The sequence below is a fragment of the Trachurus japonicus genome, chromosome 10 (assembly GCF_045865225.1).
Source record: "Trachurus japonicus isolate A0001 chromosome 10, Traja_1.0".
Lineage (NCBI taxonomy): Eukaryota > Metazoa > Chordata > Actinopteri > Carangiformes > Carangidae > Trachurus > Trachurus japonicus.
The window spans coordinates 12,781,267-12,800,895 of record NC_140916.1 but is presented as its reverse complement, the minus strand read 5'-3'; the positions used below and the strand labels follow the sequence as shown (position 1 = coordinate 12,800,895).

Below are 19,629 nucleotides of genomic sequence, written 5' to 3'. Positions count from 1 at the left end.
TTAGTGTAAAGAATGACAGCATTAGTATTCATTGACGTTTGCGGATTCTGTTATTTTGGATGAGTCTGAGATATGAATGAGGGTGCTGTCCCACAAGTTGAAGACCAAGATATCAATTTGGGTGGCAGTATTGTGTTTGGATGAATGGTAATATTCGTGCAACTGTGTGTCAGAACATAAGGGACATCTATTTGCCTTAGGCATGCTTCAAGGAAAAATAAGAGCCATATTGTGGTTCAAGGAAACAGTTTCAGATAATGATACAGAAGACGGTGAAAGTGATGGAACTTGCCAGCTGTGATGGAGGCCAAGCGGACGTAGTCATAATCTCTGTGTACTGTCTCATAGGGATATCTCTCCACCAGTTCTAGTCCTGAAAGAATACACAGATAGAAATGCTGGATTCATCTAAACTGGATGACACACAAGTGAAGCTCTCATCAGTCATTTTAATCGAGTATTCTCATTTGTGTATAATCCTCTATGTAAATAACATTGAATTATTTGCAGACTTTATAGATTCTGTTTTTTGTACCGTGTATGGTTGACTGATAAAGGCTCCAGTAGATGCTCAGGCAGTTCTTCTCTTTCTTCATGCCTCGTTTACACTGGCATCCGTGCAATGGGCTGGACAGAAGGGCGGACACTGCATTGGCACACTGGCTTCTGGCACCGGGGCCCAGCTTCATGTTGCCATTGCCCGCCACACACTGACGCAAAGTCCGCAGACGTGGGCTACAGGTCTCATCACTCGAGCACGAGTCTCCTGCCACCAAGCAGTCCCTGCTGGCCAATATAACCTCCAACAGAGCTGTCGGAGAAGAAATCAGAGTAGAACAGAGAGCAGAGCGATAAGGGGATTTGAGATGGCAGTCGAGGTGTAAAGTTATTCAATGAAATGGGAGATTAGGCTAAAAAGTCAAAAACAAATGTCAGGGATAAAGAGAGGAGAAAGGATAGAGCATTTTGAGAGTAAAAGCTTATTGTGTCATTTTGCAAACACAACAATACAAAGGTCTCTTGCAAGTCAGTAATCATTACAGCAACCCGCTCGCAGCAAGCAGTGAAATTTTAATTCTTCTCTTTGCTCTGTTGCTTCTAAAGTTCGGAGCATCATGCATCTTACAGGGGTGCAAACTTGTCACCTTTCGGCGAAATTCGCCGTTTTGGATCCCAAATTGGTCATTTGTGTGATTCGTGTAAATCCGCAATAAAAAAAATTTTGAGAGAGGGGGGGGGGTCCGGCGAGGCGAGGCAAGCCCAGCCGAGCCAATGCACCTGTCTCTTTAAGGGCGCATGCACCTTATCTGGATGACAACGAGTGGTGGCAGCGCTCCTCTTCTGTCCAGCAATACACACCTGAAGCTTCACTTTTAATACAGACTAACTAACGCGACTTTTTGAGCATGGCGAGTGAAAGAGTTGGAGCTAGAAGATGCGCCAGCAGCGTTGTATAGTTGCTGTATGGGACCGCGTGTGTGTGATGATCGCGATCGCGGCCAATTAGCGATTAGCGCGTTTAGCATTTATTAGCGCTGCAGCGCGACCTGAGCAGCAGCAGCAGGAGGAGGAGGAGGTTGACTGACTGTGGCAGGACACCTCTGCCTCTGTTTCACTTTATGTTGCTGGTAAATAATGTGGTTGTAAAAGTAGTAGGCTAAAGTTAAATTATTTTGTATGCACTAATTAAAGGGGCAGAGCTTTAAGAGACATTTTAGCTTTTATATTTTATAAGATATATTTTTTGTAAGAACCACAATTAATAAATATAGGTTATATATTTCAGTGAATATCTAATTGTTCTTAGCATTTGTTAGATAACTTTATTTGCCCAATAAATTAAAACATGTTGGAACTATCATGTCTCCTCTCTTGCCACCAGAATCTCACCTACTTTTAACCTCAGACTGTCACAATGATGTATCAGATGTCAGACTGCCTCATTCTTTAAGTTTTAACCTGAATATACAAGACATGATTGATTTTCCCAACGATCAAAGTATACGAAACCGAACCGAAAACCATGACCACAAAACCGTGAACCGAACCGTTTGCTTGAACATCTTTTAAATACATATTGCCGCTTAATACCGGTATGTTTTATGTAGCCAATGGCATTTTTAAGCTTCATGTGTGTTATTGGACAGAAAGAGCAGCGCTGCCTCGGAGCATAGCCTACGTACAGAAAACACATTTAGGCTTACATCAATAAATAAATGTTTCACAATGAACCAATCAGTCTGTATTAAATTTTATTTTGTTTGAAGGCAAGGTTTGCAAGGTTCATCTGATGGACATCAAGGGACAGATTCTCCAAGTTTTGCACAGCTTTTGCTCATGCTAAACCTGCATAGGCTGAAGACCCCCTTCACATATTTCAAAACCAAACACAGAGAGACAGATTGTACAGGTTTAACAGGAGCAAAAGCTGTGCAAACCTGAGTAAATCTGGACCCTAGTCTCATGCTAAAATTGACTGTAAATTCACCTTTAAAGTTGGTTTAAAAAAAAAAATTCCCCGGGGGAGCATGCCCCCGGACCCCCCTAGGGGGTCGGTATCTTGTCACCTTTTTTACCCCTGATGAGTTTGCACCCCTGATCTTAGGTTTGGTGAAACTCTGTGTGTGCATCCAACATATTGCACTAGTTAAAGCAGAAGTAAGCGGAATATTTGTGTTAATATAAGTCTTAAATAGTTATATCTTCCGACAGCAATCACTTATATAGAGTGTTTGGTCTGAAACACGGGTCTGTCAGTCACTCTGCTCTGCTGTAAGCTGAGGAGAAAACTTTCCTTGTATCCTACAACCTTTATCCAATGAGGAGAGAGAACGGCATAAAGGGGCGGTCCTCTCTGTGTGTGAAGCCAAGGGAAGCGCGTGAATGTGGTGACGTAGGGACGAGGGCGGGGACTGCTAACTCCATCGGCTGACAGGAAGTTAGCCGAAACGACCGGATCGCTTACTTCTGCTTTAAAGTATATCCGGGGTAGGAGACAATTAAGAAATTTAAGAAAGATTGTCTGTATTATTTCATGTATTAGCCAAACAAGCAGCTTAGCTCTCAGTATCAAAATGTCACTGTGGCTGTCCACCTCCTTGAGAATGAGTCCTGATGACATTTGAGTGAAATATCTCAGTGATTGCCAAAACGTTTGGTGCACACATACAGTTCAAGTTCCTGTCAGGGTGATTTTTTAAGAATACTTTGAGTTTTCATCCAGCACCACTAGATCATTTAAAACAAAATTATCTAGTACTTTGATTTGTGACCAAACACCAATGGCATTTCCTCCAGCTTCAACTGCATTTGTGTTAGGTATCAATTAGGAAATGTAATGCCAATCATATGACAATCATATCTGTCAAACATTAGCGTTTTAGACCCATCATGGTGCACATCAACTGCTAGACAATAATGCATTTTATTTTTATTTTTTTTTAATTTATGGGCGCCTGTCAAGGTCACCTTACAATAAAAAACAATTCAAATACAAAATGACAAGAGAAAACAATACAGCAACAATGAAATCAGATATATTATGGGGGTAAGCAAGTCTGGACAGGTGTGTTTTGAGACATGACTTGAAGGTTGACAGTGTTGATAAAGTCTGAATGTCCTGTTCCAGAGCCGAGGGACAGAGCGGCTAAAAGATCTCATTCCCATTGTGGAACAATGGGCAGAAATGGTGGAGAGGAGCGAAGCAGAGGAGGTCCTAAGTGTACAGGAAGGTGTGTATGTTTCAAGGAGTTTCGGTGAGGTATGAAGCTGCGAGGTCATGGAGGGCCTTGAATGTGAAGAGCAAGATCTTAAAGTCGATGCAGAGATGAACCAAAAGCCAGAGAAGCTGTTTGAGGACAGGACTGATGTGCTGTGTGGATGGAGTTCTGGAAATGACGCGTGCAGCCGAATTTTGGACCAATTAGCAGTTTCTGCGGTAGTCCATGTGGAAGACCATTACAGTAATCGAGGCGGGATGTGACAATATGGAAGTGCTGTTAGGGGTGAGTGATGGCCGAAGGCATTTGATATTGCGAAGATGAAAAGTATTCAGAGTGGGTGATGTTATTAATGTGGGCAGTGAAGGAGAGATGAGACTCCTTTCTCCATTGACTAACAGTGAGAATAAAATTGGTACAATAAACCAGTAGAGTTTTGCTAGAGTAAAGAAAAGGACCTTCAAATCCATGCAAGATCCATACCAACCACGAAAACCTCACAAAGGACAAAGCAGTTTCTTGGCGATGAAAGACTCAAAAACGACAATATTGCCGAAAACAGCTTAACTCAACTGGTTGGGGAATCATTCATTTCTCTTCTTTTTGAAATAAGAAATATAATCTAAACTTTATGAAAACAGTTTGTCCATCAATTGTTGTATCTAGCTATCTTTTTACATGACCTCAACTAAATAGGCGATGGAGCTAAGCTTGAAATTGCTACAATGGATCACATGCTTTGTGAGTATCCAGGCTACAGCATTTACAGCTTTATTGTGAAGAGAAAAGCCTCAAGGCCGATTAACCTCAGGTATTTTTACTGACCTCTGATGCCGTAGAAGTTATGAAATGTTATATATTTTAATTGAGTAACATACATTCAGGCACTGTGTGGAAGATTGAGTGGCATTTTTATAAAGATGCTAGTCCATGCTCTCATTGATTCACCAACTTGAGTTCTTCTCCTGCATGACTGACCCCTATTCACTGTGTAAAAGAACTTGCATAATAGATGTGTGACATGTACTGAATGTGCCGAGAACAATAAATAAGCCCATGTAGCGCCATGTCCATTCTACAGAGGTTTATCTCCGTGCCAACAAAACAACTGGCCAGATGGTGATTGTTGGTTTGGATGACGGGGATGAACAGAAGAACTGACATTAATGTTAAGTGGTATATCATTGTAGCATTGTTGTTTGTCATATCATGAGGGAGTATGAATTAAATGCACTGTGGCTATGGCGTAGCTAATTGATGTCACGGCTCATTGTTCTTTTTTATCATGCCAACAGCTGACACTTGGAGGCATATTGCTATGTAATTCAAATGTTATTTACTGCCCTGCCCTTTATAATCCTATTGTGTGTCTTGAGTTTGTGTCAGATATTTTCAACTTCAGATAAAGAAACCCTGTTTATCAGGAATCGGCAGCGTATGAAATCACAATATCTTTAATTTCACGTTAACATACACCAGTCAAACATAATTATGCTCATCAAGATGTTAACCCCTTGTGTAAAAAGTGTAGACAATCAAAAATTAAATGTTTTAAGTGGAGAAGTTTTTCCCAGAGCTCATAAGCCGCATAAAGTACAGAGCCATGCTGGAGTTAATTGCAGTGTAGGTGGTGATTTTTTTTCTTCTTTTCTTTTTTTAAAGGGTCTGTCACTCTTCCTTACAATGTTTCTTGTGCTGCACTTTTCTAATTACACTATTGAAACACTTATAATGACCACCAATGAAAATGTTTGTTTGTACCCCCACTTTCCATTATTCTTTGATTTACATGAAAAGTTGTGATGTTTTACACATTATGTTTGTGTAAGGAAACAGCGTGTTGCTCAGCTATTGCCTGTCTTTGCCTGAGTAGACTTTGGGAAACTTATTTTTCATTTTTCTCCCCTGGTTATGCTAAAAACATATTCCTAAGCATGGCCTGCAATAAGCCAAGTTGATTCCACGATTCCAACAATGTAAAAATCATATCACCACCTCTGTTCTCTCTTGTAACGTGACGTCCCTTACCATATCTGCTTAAATTAAGATCTTTTCAATTTCATGCTGCTTTCATCTGCTTATACTCTGTAGGTAATTCCCAGGCCAAAATTGCCCCAGCCATTGTTTTGATTTTCGAAAACACACACACACACTCAGGAAGAAAGAAAGCAATGAAACAACATATTTTCCCCCCCGTTCTATCAAGACCGTTCAATCACTTACATTTGCTTTCAAAGCTGAATCTTTACTCAAACCCCCACAGCTATATTGAGTCTCACTCGCATCAAGCTCTTGTCCTCAGCGGCTCAGCTAAGCACATCCAATACAGACGTGTGGACGCTGGGAGAAGGGAGAGAGGAAAAAAAAAAAAAAAGTTCCAACCAACGCCAGCAATCCTAGAAGGCCAGATGGTCAGTTGCAAATTCAAGGCAGAGATCCCAGGCCCCTTCCTCTATGGCTGTGTGTCAGTTTGTGCTGCCTGGGCAGAAGCTGGAATAGACACCATACATCATGATTGCAAATGAGCCGTTTGATTTGACATTTCCAATAAGCCCGTCTCAATGTACCAGTGGGTTTAGCCAATTAACCATGTCAGTAATCAATGTGTTCTGAGGCTCAGTTAAGTCCTCAGTTTCCCTGCCACATAAATCACAGGCAGATTAGCTGATCAGTTACCCTTAATGGTCCACTTCAGGAGAGATAAAATGGAAAATGAAAGTTAATGAAGTCAGCTGGAATGTTGGCTTCACTCCTATATACCTACAAACCAGTGGGGCTGTGTGGGGGGAAATGGTAATTTATTGGTGCACTTAATGACTATCACCTTTGTTTCAGTGCTCTTAAGGTTTGTAATTTATCTTAGATGGTACTGTAACTAAAGCAAGCAGCCACACTTTAAACCAAGTGGCCTCCGGCGGTTTTGCCCAACACCACTGATGGCAGTCTGACAAGCCCCCAGACAACACCATTTCAGGGTGATTTGCTAATTCAGCACAGTTCATCACCCAGTCATTCAGGTCTTTCAACTATTTTTGCTATTTCGGTGGCGTGATTTTCATTTCATGACTCAATTTGTCGGTTGGAGCATCACTGTAGCACCATAAAGCTCCACTTATGATTTGTTATGACACATTTTATCAAAATAAAAATTGTGTGATTTGGATATCTCACTTGGCCATATTGTGGTTTGAATAATATCTCTAGTAACTGCTCAGCCTTTCTTAATAAGATGTGAACACACAACATCACCATGTTTTGAAGTGATAAAGGCAAATTATGTCTGCAAACATCTGCTTCTTGACACATCCGATGATGTTGGTTGGATGATGGCTGATATGGTTTAACTTTATCAGTCGGTTGTATTTTTGGTCAATTGATGAATACTCAATGTCTTTCAGCTGTTTTTAAACTGTATTGGTGAAGGAAATATTTGGCTCATTAGGCTTTTGATGCTCGGTTATTTTCAGGAACTAGTTTGTCTGCTGTTTGGAGCTGTTTATGGAGGTTTTTGAGCATTTCTGCTGAAACAAACTAAAACTGGCAAGTGCAGCTGAAAATGGTGCCATGAGGGCAGTGAGACTGGACCAATCAGTCCAGTCACAACAAGATAGCTAAACTCACTGTGATGCTCTGTAAAGCGGAGAGAGTTCATCACTACAAATGACCCCCTTTCATGTCGCAAAATTGATTTCATATCGTTATTTAATATGCTGTAATTTAATATGCTGTAATTTAATATAATTGCTATCATTGGAGTATCTTTCTGCTTTTTTACTTTCACTTTATTTTCTTCGTACTCTACATCTGTTGTACAGTTTAGTAATTGTTGTTCTGGAAGACCAGCGTAAAGAAGAGTAACAAATAACAGAGAACATTGTCATCCGCTTATCAGAGATTAGTGAACGTGGTTTTCAAAAACTTCATGTCTATCCATCAGCGACAATATGGCTTCTTTCAAAATGTTAATATTGAATCAACAGAAGACCGTAAAGAGAAAGTGACTCAGTTTTACTCAGTCATTATTCTACTGCTTTGTAAAAACATCAGTATATTCAGCCTTCTGTTGTTGTTTATTATTAAAACATCCCAGTTCTTGTGCTCGCTAACACAGATTTAGACAGATTTGTAAACAATATTTAGTATAGTTCTTTAGCATACACAGAAAACATTTTAGATCTTTGAGATCAGCTCATGAAAAATGGTAGCAAAAACACAAGTGTTGCGTTTATATTTTTGCTAAGTGTATATTTAAAATTCCTGCTCTGAACAGGATCAACAGTTTCTCAGGAGTTGATCAAAAACTCATTGTCTGCTTAATAGTTCTTAAACACATCTGTCGACCACATTTCACAGCCCACCACCCCCACTCCCACCCAGCATGTCAAACTCCTTCAGCTGCTGCTTTTGTACAAGATAATCCAGATGTGTCGTCTGTATTATTTAAGCCCCAATGTAAAAATATATGCAACAGGAGCGGCATTTAGCTGTAACAGATGTTTTTCATTGCAGGTCTTTGAGAGTTCAGCCAGTGTAGTTGTCAGTCACACATGTTGAACATATTTATTTGTTTCTCTCAGCTCTCTCTACTCATACTTAGCACTTTCTCCATCTTATGAAACATCCTAATGAAAGTGTTCAAAAAATGATCCTTAATCATTCATATTTTCTTTTAAAAAATCCCACTTCCACATGCACTTAATGTGTATTCTTTGAAATATTAAACAAATATTATAATTTCCTTGAGCTATATCAATTAAATTATCCAGTGTTTTGAGAGGAGAAAGACATCCACAGTGGTTAATGTGCTATAACATTTTAATTATTTTATCAGCCATTAAATGGGTAAGAAGTGGCATTCTGTAATAAAATATAAAATCTAAGTGAATATTACATTTCTACTTATTCTCCATTGATCTCCTGCTGGTCACATTGAACTTCCAGAGATTAGCACTTTGCCTTTGAGTTGTGAAATGTGTACTGTAGGTCCCTGTGTGTGGAGTAAACATTGTTTGCTTTATCAGAAATAATTTGGAGGGACGAAAAATTTTAATTACAGGCATAAGTGAATGCAAATTGTTCTACCATTGCATGAATCCTCTTTGCAAAAATACAGCCTGTATTTTTCTGTTCTGTAAATTGTTGCTGTCTGATACTTTGCATACAACACTATTTGGTTTTATGGCACAAAATTAGTAATTTAAACATCAAAGCAGCGTAGATTGAATTTGTCATTATGAGACAGCAAAATATCCATCTACATTCAAAAATAAAGCAGTGTCAGCTCCACTATTACTTCATGTTAGACATCAAACAAATGGTGCACGAAGCCCTAGAAAAGCACAATAATTGGCTTCAAAGTTTTTGAAAAGAGAAGTATTCACACTTTGAGCTGCATGCACGTGGTAACTGAAATGTGGTACATTTTTTATCTTTTTTAGTAAAAAGGAAAATCATCCATTCAGTTGATCCTTTTCCAACAGTGGCTGCCTTTCAACTTTAACTGAGAGACAGTGCTGCCTGTTACGTTTGCCATATAAATTATTTATCCGGAACTTCAGACAAAAAGAGTTGCCACATTAGCAGCGGATCTCAGAACAACCGCTCAGTCAGAGGAGCTTACTGGTACATTAAAGGATTTCGTTGGCAGTGAATGGATATGCAGCTGTGTCTGCTAGAAAAGACCAATCTTGATCATAACACGCACATATTACAAAGGTATGGGACATACAGTACCTGAGGCACAAGGCGGGATATACTATCAAAAGCAGTTAGTAACAAACTGGAACAGCAGATTCTCTGGGGATGGAGGGATGACAAACAGCGGATAGGAGTAAACAACTCATGGCAGCAATAGCTTGGAGAATCTGACATGATAAATAAAGATCTATGATTCTGAAGACTTATCAGACGGTCAATCACTGCGCAAAGAGGAGAAAGATTTTTGCAACTGACAGTGGAAATCATTTTATCCCCATTTTATCCTTACAGGCAGAATAATACTCTACAGTACATTACTACAAATCTACAGAGAAACTGGCTTGTGTTTATTGGACTGGCCACTGCAGTGTCTTGTCAGTTGTTGCTGCATTGCGCATTGTGTTACGGAAGAAGTTCAACTTTTTACCAGGACAACTCTAAATTGTTGTTGTTGTTGTTTTTTTGCCACAGTCCTCTGCATCAGCAATCCCCCGTACTGTCAGAGTAGCCTCGTCAAAATGAATAAAGAGGTTTCACGTTTTCACCCAGTGCTGAACACAGCCTTAAGTAGGATTGACTGTTCCTTATGCCCATTGCAAGCTGCCCACCCTATATGCTGAATACGTAATTGGACCGGCCCCTGTAACGCTTTTTTTCCCCCATGGCTCCTCTGACCCGACAGATCATCTTTAAAACCACAAATGTGCCACCAACACTCAGAAAATAAATATCAAGAAAATGAATTAGGTAATCGGAAATAGTCTCAGAGTTATGGACTCGACTGTATCAGGAATTCAGTCACTGCTTCCACTGAGCTCCACAGTTTCCTAGCAAAGGACTGCTGTGGGTGTGTCTGTGTGTGACGTCCTAAAGTAACAATGAAATCTGTATCACATGACTTCAGGAAGGATGTTTTTTTTTTTAGAGTGCTGCAGGATGTTAGTCATTTAGGTAATGGCACTATTGTTGTTGTTTATTATAAGGACAAACTAAGTAGTGCGTCATTTTAAATCCACTCACCCAGAATTCAGATCATTAATGTAAAAACCCATGTCTCTTTTAGTTTGAATAGGTTTTAGTATTTGGGCTCTTGTAGTTGAAGTTATTATTAAAGTCGCACCAACTGCACAGATCTTACAATATTATATTGTTTTGGAACTGAAAATCCTACATTTTAAGATATTTTGACTTTATATTTTCCCAAGAGGATTATTTCAAGTTCCTAGAAACATTTTTGGAGAAATGTTGCAATATATTAATGATCCATTTCTATGAATTACTCAATGATCATTTGATGATGTTTTGAATTCAGTTAACCTTTCATAGGGGTTATGTTACATTTATTTATTTATGCTAGTTGCATCCATTGTCAATGTGTAACACAAAACAAATAAACAAAAACACTACAAGTTATGCCAGGAACACATCAGGTATGTGTCTGTTTGGTGTGTTCAGCTCCGTCGAGAATGCGCAAGTGCAGAACGTCGGCTGTCGGCTCGCGTCGGGGCGGTGCGTGGGAGCCTTTTCAGTTACAACAGAAATACAAATGGACATGGCTTTTGCAGTACACTAAGTTAAGTGATGACAGCCAATGTTTGAGACATCTTTGAGGTGAGCTATGTCGGTGTACATTCAGTGGTTTGATTTCATAGCTATTTGTACTATGTTGATTTCAAGGTTTTCTATCTTTGTGGGATGCCCATTGAGCCGATCTCAGCTGCTCCTGTATTCTGGCAATTTGATTGAGAGTGACACTGAGGTTTGTTAAAGCACTGAAAACCTGTATTCCCCCGAAGTGACGTCTCACATCTCGGCGATAGCATCAGCTCCTGAATAGAAAGCATTTAGCTCCCTGATAACCATCTGTGCTCCTCCACCAACACCACCCCTGGTTTTATTGATGCTGATACTTTCCCCCTAGAGGAGCCTCGGCCGGAAAGGAGATGGTTATGTGCTGTTTTAAGGAGCCCAGGCCTGGACTTACTGGACTAACTTTTACCTTGTCTCCAAACATAGACACAATAGGGACGTTTAAATGAATAACAAATAGATATATTCCCCACCAACACCAAGCTTTACCAAGCACACAGCTTATCCACATAAACAATGTATTTTCTTCCACTATAAATGCACTAATGAATTGGTAATAAATCCAGTGTCACTCCTTCTGCCACCTCTTTTTAATTAAGTCGCATGTGCTTATACCCCCCACCCTCCCCACACCCCCTCAGGTGCTTACATACGGTAGTTGAATATGCTTATTATTAATCACTCTCTGTTACTGAATGCAGAAGCTTCCTGTATTTTTTTTCCCAATTATTTCCTGCCTATAATTTTGAATTTTACATTCCCACGGTACAGTTTCAAAAAAAACAAACAGAAAACATACAAATTGATCCCGTAATGCAAGAGCTGCTGTGTGAGGGTCACGAATTGCAAACAAAAGATTGTATCTGAGCACACCAAAGATGATGGTTGCTATTCATGAGTTGGATCGCTTTTTCATGTGAGCACTCATGTCAGTTTGATCCGACGGCTAAGTGTTCCAAGAGTGACTGGCACAGTTGCAAAGGTCTTGGAGCATGAAAAGTTTGTTTGGCTCTTCAGAGTATACGTTAACTAGTTAGGGCTTGAGATTGTGTGTTTTCGCTGTTTTTGTTCTTTTGAAAGTCCATTGTAGTCCTTGAATGGGAAGGCATGTGCACCATGAGGAGGGAGAGAGGTTCAGGAGTTTGAGATTTAAAGGAGCATTAAATAATTTATAACATTAATCAGCCTCTATTAGCAACAGCTTTGACAGGACTCAGGCAGTGGTTTTAAGTTAAAAGTCACATGAGATCATATCACAGTCAGGATGAGGTGCTTCTTATGCCACAGGGAAGGAATGAAAAAAATAGTCCTTGCTGTGCACACTGTTGTTTGAAGAGCCAGATCAGAGCATTAATTACTGCCCCACATGTTTAGTATGCTAGCATGCTGCAGGTTTTGCAGGTATTTGGTCCTGAACCCTGTGATTTAAGGGGATCAGCACCATGATTCGAGTTCGTCCTGGGGATATAAGTGTCTGAAGCAAATATGCCTCATTCAATTTGACTTTGAGTCAAAACCTCAACTATGAAGGATTCTGGGTGGAAACATAATTTAAAGGATTAACTGACCATTGAAACAGTTGCTGACTGATTCATTCGACTAATCTCTCCAAGATATTTTAGTGTTGGATGAACAACCATGGCTACCCATAGAGCCATGTTTCTCACAAAAGAATCCATTATGAAATGATGATAAATAAATGTATGCAGGCTATATTCTATATGCAAAGCTCTTGCATGCATTTTTGTTTTTTAAGGAGACTGACTGACAAGCAACAGAGGAAATAAAACATAAAGTCAGATAGAATCTAATAGGCAACATTATATTTTCAGGTTGTTTCACCTGCAGAATCACATTGCCAAAGGCACCTTTATTAACTTTAAATTGCTTTGTGTTCTCAATTGTATTGCTTTCACTTAGATATTAACAACATTTTGTAAACCGTGTTTCAAGTGTTACCAACATCATCAAATCATCATTAACACTGCCTGATGGTTCACAGGTATGATTTAATGACACCACATGTGCGGTAAATAGCCACAGCCAAGAGTAATCATTGTACAGCGCATCACTGCTCTGGTGTTTTTTTTTTCTTTTCTGTTTTTCTCTTTGAGGATAGAAACTGTAGCTCTTCTTTGTCATTTGGCAGAGCAGACAAATACACGTGCCTCACCTCCAGTTGGCTAATCGCAACACTAGAACTCAAACTCTAATGTCAAAACCAGTGACCAGGCAAAAACATCAAGTTTCAGTGATAGAAATCTGAAAAACAGATGTTGCACCAGGGTAAACACTGAAATTGAAATTGAACCCACTCTGCAAAGTACCTGCCTGAAAATACCAGCCTTTCTTGTTATTGTTGCTGAAGTGAGGCAGAAACGACATACTTCACGAACGTTTCATGCTTCTTGCAAAACCCTTAACTGCTCCTCCTCAGGTAGTTTCTAAAAAGCTTTCTGAACCACCTGAGGCTTGTACTGAAGCACTGGCAGGCTGAAATAGTCTCAAAGCCCCGGGCCAATTGCCAAATTCAAACCAGCTGCACGCCACCCACCTGCGGACACACACACACCACTGCAGATCCGATGCCTGTCTCGCTTCCGTTGAGCCGTAAGAAAGTCTAAAGGACAGAGGCTTTCTTGGCAATCCATAATTAGTAGCAGCCAGTTTGCCACCTGGAACAGCGATCAGAAACTGTCATAGTCATTTTGTTGGGGCCAACAGGTTTCAGATCTCACTGACAGATCACACTCTCCCCACACCGAGGAAAAGACAATTCACAGTTGGACTAAACTCACAAAGCCCATTTCAGTCCTGTACTAACACCTGATCCAATCATAGGTGGACAAGTCTCAGTTCAGGTGTGAACACGAGAAGAATTCAACACAAATGAGCCCTATAGGCCCTATTGAAGGTCTGCCTACTCTTCTCACATCTGCTGCCACTGTCTAATTAATCCCAACACAGTTTAATCATGAGCCAAATACTGAACTGTCTCACACTGAATAACATGTCACTGCTGCTGTGAACAGTGCAGTTATTCATCTATGTTCAAGATAAGCATCTAATAATAATAATAATAATCACTGTCCAATTAATTCTCTCTATACATATACATATATAGCCACATTTACAGTTTAATTCATCGTCACTTCAATTGTTTTCTGTTCTCGCTGTCAACAAAAATAACTAAACGTAGTAATTAATCCAAGTCGTTAAATGCTGTGTCTAATTCGAGATGTACAGTGATTGAGGTATCGATCAAATCAACGTTTATTGATTGCAAAATGTCTGATAAAATGAGCACAAGTCTGTGAGCAGGATTCGGTAACATAACTATTCATATTTTGTATTAGAGGAGCGGGCAGCTGCTTCAAGCAAAAATCAAAAAAAAAAAAGGTGAAACATTTATTGGGAGATCTTATTATTATTATCTGCAAATGTATTACTCCAGAAGTTACCCCACTTCTTCATACCTCACTGATTTACTCCAGAGTCTATATTCTCCACATATCCAAACAGACACCATCTAACATTTAGATGAACAGGGTGAGATGCTACTTGTTACTGTTAATGAGAAAATAAATTACCAAAGGTTTTCTTTTGATATGCATCCTGGTTTCCATCAAACTGATATGCAAAAGTTAAATTCAATTTATTTTCCCGGATGTGAGTTAAATAAGGACTGTGATTATTTAGGGACAAGACTGCCAATAAATTCCTGTTCGTGTCAGTGCATGTGTGCACACCAGCCTGTATGTCTGTGTGAAGGCCTGTCAAGTTCAGTCTCAATGTCACACAACAAAGACTGTTTTTTATCTTCCCTTGAAATTGTGACATTATGAGTGCATCAACCGTTGGTATGTAATGGTTGCAATTAACTTATCAGCATATCGTCCTTTGCTTACAGCGGGGCAGAGCGTGACACATCGTGTTTTTCCTCCTAGTGTGAAAGTGCCGGCTGTCTGCAGCACTAATCAGGACTCGCGCCAGGCACTGGGGCATACAAATGATAGGTTTTCTTCTCAAATATAAGCTGTACAGACCCAGACAAGTCCTGATCCCATCTCATTAAAAAAATATGTGTGTTGAACTGCAAAACGGTTGCCAATCATCTCGGTTATATAATAAACACAGAATGCCTTATAAACGCAACAACCTTGTTAACATCGCTATTTATCACTTCCTTCTCACTGTGACACTTTATGTCACCTTCTAGAAAAACCTGTTGATGGCAACAATTACCCTTAGTTACTGCCTCTGCTGCAGTACAGCGCATGTCACATGTGCATTTCACAGCAATGATGGTTGCAGGATTTACCACATGAAGTTTTTAGGAATTGGTACTCAAACTTAACATCCAGTTTTTAGCTTGAGACGTCCCCCATTCACAAATTGCAAGAGCCGGTTCATAGTTAGCAGGTTGGAGATAAGAACTGTTTACACGTGATTGGGGGGGTGATGTCACATTTAGAAATAGGAAAGACAGCGTGCATTTTCAGATCCCCACTCTTCGATGAAGGTCATTGTGTTGCATTTAGTTGTATAAGGAATACCATATGTATCAAACAAATAAGAGAGCAAGAGTGAAAAATTCAATCCTTTCTCACCTCTGCACACCCGTATGGGCAGTTGCAGAGTGAAGTGTGTGTGAATTTGATTGTCCGTTTCAGAACGTTGCATAAAGAGTTGGACTCTAAGATGTGACAGGTTTTATCAGCTACCTAACTGGGCTTGCATCACTTCACTGAGCTGGGTTTTTTTTAGTTTTTTTTTTAAAGACTGACTTGCTTTGAAAAGACATTTTTTTTGAATCTGCAATTGATGCTTCATACACAATGTGATACTGAAAGATTGAGGCTGCGTGCAAATAATTAGGGCCCTTAGCAGCTGGTGGTCATGGAAATAAACAGTTTGTTCTATGACACAACCTTCATATGTCGTTTAATGTAAGTATAAAGACAAAAACTGTGTGTTAAATTGTGAGAGCTCCTTCACCACAATCACACCAACATGATAAAAACCTTATAAACCCCTTTGTGCTGCCAAGCTCACGTAGTTTTCTGTATTCAAACAACAAGGTTATGCATTTAATATTACAAGATAAAAAGATGGAGACTAACCACACTGAGTAATGTGTGAGCAGAAGCATTACAAACAATCTTGAGTTATGTTACAGCCATAAATGAGGTGCAGTTAATTAATGAAAAGCTCCCCCGCCTAGGTAATATTTAGTTACTATTGTATGAAGTAACCAAGCAACTGTAAGCATATGGTTGCTGAACAATTATTGCAAAATCATGGGTTTGGAGAAGTTGAGGAAACGGTCTAAAGAGTTTTCTTCTTTTTTTTTTCTTTTATAACTCGTCCTTTCAGAGGAAAGTATTTACAGAACAGTGGCAGTCAGGGCTGCTTCAACAAAGTGATGAAGTATTAACCTTCTGTCGGGTCTGATGTTGTGGCAAGGCCATAATACCTGCCAGCTGTGGCTGTCACTCAAGAGTCATTACCGGACAGGGAGGAGCCACACATTCCACACAGTGATTGATGGGCACTTTTACTGATGAGACTCTTCAGCAGCAGAGTCCTCCGCGTTGCTCAGACTCGCAGCATGCTCACAGTCCTTGAGAGCCGTCTGTTGTGTTGCAAAGCAGCAGAACACATCCACAATGAGAGGGCGCTAACACATGAGATAGGGCTTTTCAGCTGATTGCCTCAGCTTGCCTCCATTGTGATAAAGAGCCGCCACATAGCAATTTCCATAGTGCTTTGTGTTTTGAGGTGATAAATCCTGAGGCTTTTGTTGTGTTTTTCAATTTTTACGGGGTTCAGATGGCACCACATAGGTGATGTGAATAATAGTCTATCTTAGTTGTACAACGATTGACACTGCTTTGGTCTCAGTTTGATTTTGTATCTTCATTTGGTCTCTAATTAGAGTCTTAAGACACACACACCCTTTGTAAAATAAAGCCAGCGCAAAATTATGATTCACCTAGAGCCAATATTAGATGACAACAAGTGAAATGTGGGTCAGCATGACCAGATGTTTGCCTATTATGGTGGAGTCATAGAGTAGAGGTCTCTGTCAATCATGCAGGACCTGTGGGTCCACAACTGTGATCTGCAGCAGCTCAGTTGAGCGACTTCTTTGTTATTCACTGTTTTACAGCCTCAAATGAAATGTCACAAAGGGATCAAGGACACCAAGAGGCATGGCCTGGATATCAAACGGATGAAGTCCTCAGCACACACAAGTGTCTTGTGAAATCCTCTTTAACTCGTTCTTCTGTGTGTGTCAAAACACTAGGGATGCAACGGTTCTCGGTAAAATACTGAACCGTTCGGTACGGCCTGCACGGTGCAATACGCTCTTGGACCGCGGTATTTCAGATTCAGCTTCCATCAGCTCTTCCTGCTTTACAGGCAGCTGTGCCGTGTATGTGTGTGCCTGGCCGTTTAAGGCGAAAGCCCGCCCCCGCGAGTCGATGTCCAATCACTGTTGAGCCTCCACACACTCACAGTGACTCCCCCCCTGCAACTGAAAGGGCAGCAGCTCACACACAGAAGAGGGAAAAAAAAAAAAAAAGAAAACAAACAGGCGGCGGCATGAGCGGTCGCTGATCGCAATCGCGGGGGAAATTAATTTGCGCGATTTAGCACATTTAGCTTTTATTAGAGTTCCAGCACAACTCTGTCCATGCACACCGCATGTGTGTGGTCGCGTGTCCGCGTGCCCGCGCGCGATAGAGAGACCGAGGTCGAGCAGGAGAGAGACTGTGGCTGCCAGCATAGTGACGGCAATATAGCCCGATCTCTGTTTGAAAGTGGCTCCAGAGTGTTCACCTACTGAAAGACTAAAGGAGTGTGCAGAGGGAGGAGCTAGGGCTGTTCACAGACAGTTCAGGTGTGTGTGTGTGTGTGTGTGTGTGTGTGTGTGTGTGTGTGTGTGTGTGTGTGTGTGTGTGTGTGTGTGTTTGTGTGTGTGTGAGTGAGAGAGATAGAGAGAGAGGAGAGCTGTATTAGAAATATTATAAATTATAAACATTATTTTGGGAGAAAAAAAAAGTTCTCTGCACAAAACACATACCGAAACCGTACCGAGAACCGTGGCCAAAAACCGAGGTACATATCGTACCGTGGGCTACCTGTACCGTTGCACCCCTACAAAACACAGCTGTTTTAGGGGGTTTGAGAATAATTTAAAAGAATATGTGAAAGTCATTCATAAGAATCTAAAAACTGGACACTTGTTTGTCAGCTCAGAGCTGTCCATCATACTTACAACACTTTTAGTGATGAACAAAATTCATAGTCAGATGCTGAAGTGTTGTATTAAGTCAAGAAATGGGTTTACACTCAGGACAGGACGACAGTGATGATTTTCTGCTCCTTATTAGCATATCATCACAGGAGCGATTCATAACATAACATATAGTTATTTATTTTTGTTGTGTGTTTTATTTGCTCAGTATTTGTTTTGGGATAATTCTCCAGATTGTTTTCTGTCCTGTTCTATGTCCTTATTTAGAATAATAATAAATTACATTTTCATTGGTTATTTCTCTTCAAATCTTCTTGTGAATATTGGATTTCGACTCTAAATTCCACAGCTTTGCCCTCTATTCACATTTGCCGTAAACAGAAACACTGAGTCTCACTGAAACAGTTATCCATTATTCAGACTAAAAACCCATTAGGCATTTCTGTCACAGTTTGTAGAACAAAAGCAATACTGTGCATGGAATGATTACAATTTTCTTTTTCAGTCACTTCAATTTAAATTTCACTGGCAATAAACCATAACAATGTCCTAATTAATTTGAGCTCTGAAATTCATAGTTATTCAGTCAAGCAGACTGACTATAGCTCCCGGGGCCAAACATGACTAAAGCTAAATCACTACAGAATAAGCAGCTTCATTAACCATGTTTGCCATGTGTCTGTAAAAGGTAATGATAAAGAATCTATAAATGTTAAATATGTGTTGACAACAAATGACTAAATGAATTTGATAAGCTGTGCGCCAACCCAAATTGTTACAAGTACACAACGGCTGCTGTACTTCCAACATCATTCCAGCTGCTTTCATTCAGCGCCTTTTCCGTTGTATTTTTGCCATTTTAATGTTGGACTATAATCAAAATTTCACTCTGACTTCACTGTAGAGCTGGAGCTATTAATGTTTTGCTTCAACTACATACCAAAAAGTTTCAGCCTCCAACAACTCAACAAAAACAGTCTCGCAGCGGTCACTTAAGTTTCTGAAAAGGGCTTTCAGGAAACTGTAAGTATGTAACAAATATCTCCTCATTACTTTGCTCTTTTATGTTTTGTGCAGATCAACACAGGTGACAGGAGTCTAGTTGCAAAACAGGATGTGCTGTTTTGGGCAACCTCTGGCTCCACATTTTCTCCAGAGATAGTTTTTAACTGTGCAGCACGTGAGAGCTTGGATTAACCACGAAACTCCATCATGTCCATCCAAGCCTTGAAGTGCAAAGATGAGCGCCTGGGTGAGATAGCTGTTTCTTTGATAAAAGGTTCAAGTCTGTGTGAGGGGTTTAAGACAACTCCCAATGTGCATTTCAGCAAGAAAATATCCAATCACAGGGCTTAAACT

The 19,629-nt window shown here is 40.1% G+C and overlaps 1 protein-coding gene across 1 annotated transcript in view; it reads right to left on the bottom strand.

Annotated features, from left to right (window-relative positions):
• The window catches only part of gfra4b (GDNF family receptor alpha 4b), a 47,235-nt gene that overhangs the window by 11,235 nt on the left and 16,371 nt on the right, over nt 1-19,629 (bottom strand). Inside the window, exons 2-3 of the mRNA XM_085789330.1 lie at nt 536-811; nt 293-373 (exon numbers count right to left, since the gene is read on the bottom strand). Of these exons, the coding sequence (XP_085645456.1) occupies nt 293-373; nt 536-811 (357 nt within the window). The remainder of the gene's footprint in view (nt 1-292; nt 374-535; nt 812-19,629) is intronic.